The sequence below is a fragment of the Muscardinus avellanarius genome (genome assembly GCF_963383645.1).
Source record: "Muscardinus avellanarius genome assembly, chromosome: 10".
NCBI classification, from domain to species: Eukaryota; Metazoa; Chordata; class Mammalia; order Rodentia; family Gliridae; genus Muscardinus; species Muscardinus avellanarius.
In genome coordinates, this window is record NC_137796.1 from 55,710,790 (window position 1) to 55,718,346 (window position 7,557).

General features: G+C 52.7%; 1 protein-coding gene across 1 annotated transcript; it reads right to left on the reverse strand.

The window, feature by feature from the left end:
* Positions 1–249: 249 nt before the first annotated feature.
* LYPD5 (LY6/PLAUR domain containing 5) lies at positions 250–6,632 on the reverse strand (the record flags this gene model as incomplete). The annotated part of the gene is made up of 5 exons (XM_080703610.1): positions 250–509; positions 736–882; positions 1,079–1,255; positions 1,808–1,936; positions 6,575–6,632. The coding sequence occupies 5 exons, from the start codon at positions 6,630–6,632 to the stop codon at positions 250–252; spliced, it is 771 nt and encodes a 256-aa protein (XP_080559736.1).
* Between the last annotated feature and the right edge of the window lie 925 nt (positions 6,633–7,557).

Below are 7,557 nucleotides of genomic sequence, written 5' to 3' on the forward strand. Positions count from 1 at the left end.
TCAGCTATTTTTTATTTTTGAAACAGCGTCTCACTAAGTTGCTGAGGGCCTTGCTAAATTGCCGAGGCTGTCCTTGAACCTGTGATCCTTCTGTCTCAGCCTCCCAGTACTGGGATTACAGGTGTCCACCCTCCACGCCATCTATCCACTTTGTTTTTTAACATCGTTTTCTGGGGAGCCCATGCTAGGGGGTAAAGCAGAGAGGAGAAGGAGGTGCACTGGCCCTGCCCCCAGCATCCTGGAGGGGTTCTATGCGGACAGCCCGAGGGGTCCTCCCAGAGCGCTGACCAGCAGAGGAGCCAGGAGGGCCAGGGCTGCCCTGTGGAGCAGCCGGGGAGGGGCAGGGGCTGCAGCCGCGGCAAAGGACTGGGTCAGAGAGTCCCTGTTGCAGAGATGTCCCTCGCAGCAGGACCCCTGGAGGTCGATGTTTGTCCAGGGGCTGGTGGTACCCATGGTGGTGCAGGAGGGCCGGTGGCAGGTTCTGATGTACACGGGGACTGAGTAATTGCCTGGGGTGGGCAGTGAGGAGAAATCAGAACCTCCACTGTAGAGGCCAAGATTAAGGCCGAGCCTCCATCCTCAGATACGCTTCAGGTCTCTCTCCTTAGACCGGGTACATGCCTCCTCCCTCAGACCAGCGCTGTCTCCCCATCAGGCCTGTCCGGTGCCTCTACCCTCGCACCTGCCGGCCTCCACATCCCGTGTCCAGGCCCTTCCACCCTTCTAGCCCCTCACCGATGTTCATTCGGCCGTTTCCCTGGAAACAGACGCTCTGGTCCTGGTGACACTGGATCCGGCGGGACTTGTCGGGGGAACAGTCCTCCGGGTGGATTCCCACGCAGGCATAGCACTCTGTGCCGCTGAGCGTCGGTGGGTCGGGCGCTGGCAAGACCGAAAGAACCCGTGCATCCAGGGATCGGCTCCCGGGCAGGGCAGTGCGGGCTGCGCTCAGCACCAGGCTGCCTGCCCAGCCCAAGGCCGAGGCGGGCTCCGCGCCGGCGGGGAGCAGGTGCTCGGCGGAGGCCCCGCCCACCACCCCCTCTAGCCCCGCCCTCCGGCCCCGCCCACGCCGGCCTACCTTGGCTCAGGTTGGGGAGGGCGTCGTGGGTCGTCAGGTAGTCATTGCACAAGTCTGACGCGCATCCGCGCACCACCGAGTAGTCGGGCGGCAGCGCGTCCTCGTTGGAGAGCATGTGGCCGGTGGTCGGGCCTGTCCAGCAGCCCTTCCGCACCATGGTCACCGGCGCGCGGTACCCTGCGGGCGGGAGCAGGAGGGCTCCGCGCTGTGCCTCCGGCGCTGCACTCCCTCGCCCACCTCTTCTCCGCCCCGCCCACCACCAGCCTGCTCCTCCCCCTATCCTCTCCCGCTCTATTTATCTATTTGGGGGATACTGGGGAGTAAACTCAGGGCCTTTCTACCTCTGAGCCACATCCCCAGCCCTATTTTTTTTAATTAATTATTTTGAAACAGGGTCCCACTAAGTTGCTGTGTTGGTCTCGAACCTGTGAATCTCCTGTCTCAGCCTCCCAAGTACTGGGACTACAGACCGGCTCCACCTCATCCGCTTCCCCGCCTCCTTTCCCCTCCCTACCGCCCTTTTCTTTCCCGCCCTCTTCCTCCTCCCTCTCTCCATCTATCCTCACCTTCCTCTCCTCTCTACTGAATTCTCCTTCCATCCTCTCTCCTCGACTCCTGCTCCCTCCCTAATTTCTCATCCCTGGCTCTCTCCCCTCACTGCTCCTTTTGCGTCCCCCACACCCTTCTCCTCCACACCCTTCTCCTTTCTCCCGTCTCTCTGGCCCTTACCAGTGTCCAGGGAGAGGACAACCTCAGAGCACCCTTGGGGACAGGACACGCTGGGCAGCCTCACAGCACTGAGGTCGAAGGGTCCGAAGTAGGTGTGCTCAAAGCTGTAGCACTGCAGTGCTCGGGACCCTAGGAGAGGGCAGAGGGTCAGCAGGCCAGGGGGAGCTCTTCCTAGGAACCTGGGCTCCGCGGGCTGCACGCCCGCCCGGCCACTCTGCTCCTTGTTTCCCTGAGAACACGGGTTCTGTGATTGCAGCAGATCAGGGCAGAGTGATGGCCTCTCGGCAGCTGCTAGTCCAGTCCCCCACCCCAGGTTGTTCCAGGTCTCCACCCTCTTCCAGGAAGCCCTCTAAGATTCAGATGAGAGAAGGGGAATGACTCACTCCTGCTCTGCCCATCTCTCCCACACTAAGCTCGTGAGGTACAGTGGCAGTGGCGCCAAAGGACCAAAGATTGGAAACAGGTGCCCAGCACAGTCCTGGGGAGGCGTGACAGAAACACACACAGCCAGCCTAGCCAATGCAAGGACACAAAACAATGACATGGTGCGGACTAAAATTGACCCGGGTCCACACAGATCTCACAAGTAAGCCAGGCATGGGGGCATATGCTTGTGATCCCAGTATTTGGGAGGCCGAGATAGGACGAACACAGGTTCAAGGCCAGCCTCAGCAACTTAGCAATGCCCTCAGCAACTTAGTAAGATTCGGTTTCTCTCTCTCTCTTTCTCTCTTTCTTTCTTTCTTTCTTTCTTTCTTTCTTTCTTTCTTTCTTTCTTTCTTTCTTTCTTTCTTTCTTTCCTTCTGTGGTACTGGAGGTGGAACCCAGAGGCTTTTCTACCTCTGGGATACACTCCCAGACCTATTTTTTATTTTATTTGGAAACAGGGTCTCACTAAGTTGCTGAGGGCCTCACTAAGTAGTTGAGGCTGGCTTTGAACCTGTGCAATCCTTTTGTCTCAGCCTCCCAAGCGCGGGGATAGATTCTGCTTCAAAATAAAAAAATAAAGCCGGGCTTGGTGGCACATGCTTGTAATCTTAAGGCTGGCTTCGAACCTCCGCGATCCTCCTGTCTCTGCCTCCCAAGCACGGGGATTACAAGCGTGCGCCACCACGCCCGGCTAAACTGTGTATTTTTATGGTCTCATTTTCAATACTCTCCAACTTTACATAGTTGTGGTCTCTCATTCCGCTTGTGCCTGTGTGGTTCTTGGGCTTGTATTTCTCTCTGTCTCTCTCACTATGATTTCCTGTGCTTCTGGGTCCCTGTGTGTGTTGTCATTGGCATCGCACATACAAAATCACTCTCCCAGGTACATATTTTAGTGTGTGAGGCTCTGCACCTTGGGCTGGGGCATTTATACTGGGTCCAGGTCAGTACTGGTCTGTGTGAGAATGTAGAACGCTGTGTTGAGTGCATGCAGGCTATTCCATCTGTGTTTTCTAGTTTTCATTTAGTTTTGTCTTGGCATGTGTCTGTGTGTCTGTGTTAATGGAGACTGAACACACAGGCATTCTACCTCCAAACTATATTAAATTAATTAATTTATTTACTTATTGCGGGCCTGGGGATGGAACCCAGGGGCATTCGACCTTCGAGCTACAGCCTGCCCTATTTTTTATTCTTTTTTTTTTTTTTTTGGTGGTACTGGGGTTCCTGGAAGCCCTTCTACCTCTGGGCTACACTCCCAGACCTATTTTTACATTTTTATTTGGAAACAGGGTCTCCTAAGCCAGCGCACGCGGCTGGTTTCGAACCTGTGCGATCCTCCTGTCTCTGCCTCCCAAGCGCGGGGATTACGCGTGCGCCACCATGCCCGGCTTATTCTTTATTTTGAAACAGGGTCTCATTGAGTTGCAGAGGGCCTCACTAAGTAGCTGAGGCTGTCCGCGAACCGCGAACCTCCGGTCTCAGCCTCCTGAATGCTGGGATTACAAGCATGCGCCACCAAGCCCAGCTTTATTTTTTTATTTTGAAGCAGAATCTATCCCCGCGCTTGGGAGGCTGAGACAAAAGGATTGCACAGGTTCAAAGCCAGCCTCAACTACTTAGTGAGGCCCTCAGCAACTTAGTGAGACCCTGTTTCCAAATAAAAATATAAAATAGGTCTGGGAGTGTAGCCTGGAGGTAGAAGGCCCCTGTATTCCATCCCCCAATACCACCAAAACAATATATATATATATATACACACACACACAGACATATACATACACATATATACACATATATATGTATATACATATATATGTACATACATATATATGTATATGTGTATATATGTATATGTATGTGTATATATGTATGTATGTATGTATATATGTATATATATATATATATACATACAGTTTAAACCAGTGTACGCCTGTGTTTGGAAGGCTGAGACAGGAGGATTGCAGGTTCAGGCAGAGGTCAGCCTCAGCAATGTACTAAGGCTCTCAGTAACCTAGTGAGACCCTGTTTCAAAAAAATAAAAGCTGGGCATGGTGGCAAATACTTATTAATCCCAGTACTTTGGAGGCTGAGACAGAAAGATCTGGGTTCATGGCCAGCCTCAGCTGCTTAGTGAGGCTCTCCGCCACTTAGTGAGACCCTGTTTCAAAATAAAGAATAAATAATCGGGCTGGGGGTGTAGCTCAGAGGTAGAATGCCACAAAAGGGGAGGGGGGCTGGGAGTGGTAGCACACGCCTGTAATCCCCAGTACTTGAGAAGCTGAGACAAGAGAATTACAGGTTTGAAGCCAGCTACAGCAATTTAGTGAGGCCCTCAGCAACTTAATGAGACCCTGTTTCCAAAGAAAAGGATAAAATAGGGCTGGAGGTAAGGCTCAGATGTAGAATACCCCTAGGTTTCATCACCAGTACCACACACACACAAAGTAAAATAAAATATAAAAGGGCTAGAGGATCTAGCTCAGAGGTAGAATGCCCCTGGGTTTGATTTCCTCAGTATAAAAAAAAAATCCCAGAAAAAAATAGGGCTGGTGCTGTAGCTTGGAGGTAGAATACTCCTGGGTTCAATCCCCAGTACCCTCCCCACACATAGCCTTTAAAAGTACGTATGGACTGGGGCGTGGTGGCACATGACTGTAATCCCAGTACTTGGGAGGCTGAGACAGGAGGATCGTGGGTTTGAGGACAGCCTCAGCAACTTAGTGAGACCCTGTTTCCAAAACAAAAATAAAAATAAAAAAGGACTGGGGGTGTAGCTAGAAGATAAAATGCCCCTGGGTTCAATCCTCATAGTGCGCGCACATACACACACACACACACACACACACACACACACACACACACACCACGCACCAAAAAAAGCACTTATGGCCACAAAATATATAGATACGTAGCATGGATACATAGAAAAATAAACATTAAAATACCCAGATACATATATACATAGATAAATACAGATCCACAAATCAGAGACACACAAAAGCAAAGAGGAACACAGATACACAATATTATACACACAACACTTTGTAATTTTTATTTTGTTGGTACTGAAAGTTGAACCCAGAGGCATTCTACCTCCAAACTATACCCCTAGCCCTATTTTTATTTTATTTTTTATTTTGAAATGGCCTTGCTATGTGGCTGAGGAACCTCACTAAATTGCTGAGGCTGTCCCTAAAACTGCGATCCTCCTGTCTCAGCCTCCCAAGTACTGGGATTACAGGTGTGTACCACCATGCCCAGTTCACACAACTCATTAACAAAGGCAGTGAAATTCAGAGATAAACAGAACCACAAAACACTATTTTAAACACCTAGACATTAAAACCTGGTACAAAGAAAGAGACCCACCAGGGCACACAGACACATACAGAAATCAAACTCTCCACAGATGAAGCGATACACACAGATTTAGTAGACCACAGGATGAACCTCCTTCCCACCCCTAATTTTCTTCTTGTGGCCATTTCCATTTGGAAATGAGTATACCCCTGTCCTAGACATTTAGGGGGAGAGGTAGTTTGCAGACTAGCCCAGGTCCCTGTGTTCAGGAAAGAGCCATGATGGCTCCCTAGAATGAGGGGCTGGGCCAGGAGAAGGAAGCCTGAATCAGTGAGAAGTCAGATGCTGGAGATTATGAGCATGGAAGAACAGAGGAGGGGGAGAGAAAGAAAATGAATGTAGATTTTGGGCTGTCTCCTGGCAAGACCTGGGAGTTCAGACCCCATTCCCTCTGCCCTCAGATTAGGAGTCCAGCCCAGCCCTCCTCCCTCAGACCTAGGAGTTCAGACCCCAGCCCTCCTCCTCTCTCAGACCCAGGGCTCCAGGCCCAGCCCTCCTCCCTCAGACCCAGGGGCCCAGGCCCAGCCCTCCTCCCTCAGACCCAGGGGCCCAGGCCCAGCCCTCCTCCCTCAGACCCAGGGCTCCAGGCCCAGCCCTCCTCCATCAGACCCAAGGATCCAGGCCCCAGCCCTCCTCCCTCAGACCCAGGGGTCCAGGCCCCAGTCCTCCTCCCTCAGACCCAGGGGTCCAGGCCCCAGTCCTCCTCCCTCAGACCCAGGGCTCCAGGCCCCAGTCCTCCTCCCTCAGACCCAGGGGTCCAGGCCCCAGCCCTCCTCCCTCAGACCCAGGGGTCTAGGCCCCAGCCCTCCTCCCTCAGACCCAGGGATCCAGGCCCCAGCCCTCCTCCCTCAGACCCAGGGATCCAGGCCCCAGTCCTCCTCCCTCAGACCCAGCCTTCCTCCTTCAGACACAGGGGAACAGACTCCCCTCTTCCCTCCCCCCTTCTTTCTCTTTGACTCAGACCCAGCCAGGTACCTGTGAGGCAGAGTGTGATCCCAAGGAGGCAGAGCAGAAGGATGCTGGGGGCCCCCATTGCTGGAGCTGGAGCAGAGTGGAGACACCAGGACAGCTCCTTCTGTCTGGCTTGCCGTCTGGCTGGTTCTCCCTGCTGAGCCCTCGGCATCCCGGCTACCCAGCCTGGCCAGGATTCCTGCACCCCACCCTCCCTGTGTGGGCTGGTCTCCTCCCAGGTAATCACTGTGGGGCCAGGATGGGTCCTGGGTGCTGAAGGAGGTGGGGCCTGGGCTCCTATCCTGAGGAAGGGGTTGGGAGTCTGTAACCCCTAATTGGGGAGGAGGGTTGTGTTTTGCTGGTCTCTTCCTACCCTCTTCCCACACTCTGTCCGAGTCTGAGTTTGGTCTCTTGATATCTCTTCTCTTCCCCTATCCTAGTGCACACTTCCTACACACACACACACACACACACACACACACACACACACACACCCCTTCCAATTCTGGGGCCACATTTCCAGACTAAGACACACACACACACACACACACACACACACACACACACACACACATCTTTATCCCCTCTCTGCAGCCTTCTTAGACCCCCATCTCTTCAGTCAGCACCCCTCTCCAGCCTCCAACACCTGCCTGTCTCCCTGTCCTGATCAAACTAGGCTGGGCTGGTGTTTCTCTCCCATAAAGCTGTGGGCCACTTGCGGGTCTCTGGGGATAGCTGTGGTATTGCATGTGTATAAATGAACCTAAAGAGAACAAAATAACAGGGAGGTATCAAGAAGAGAGAGGAGGCCAGGCATGGTTGTTGGCACATGCTTGTAATCCCAGTACTTGGGAGGCTGAGACAGGAGGATCCAGGGTCGAGGCCAGCCTCAGCTATTTAGTGAGGCTCTCAACAACTTAGTGAGACCCCAGTACCACACAAATTAATTAATTAATTAATAATAAATAAATAAATAATAAATAAAATAAGCCAGACATGGTGGCACA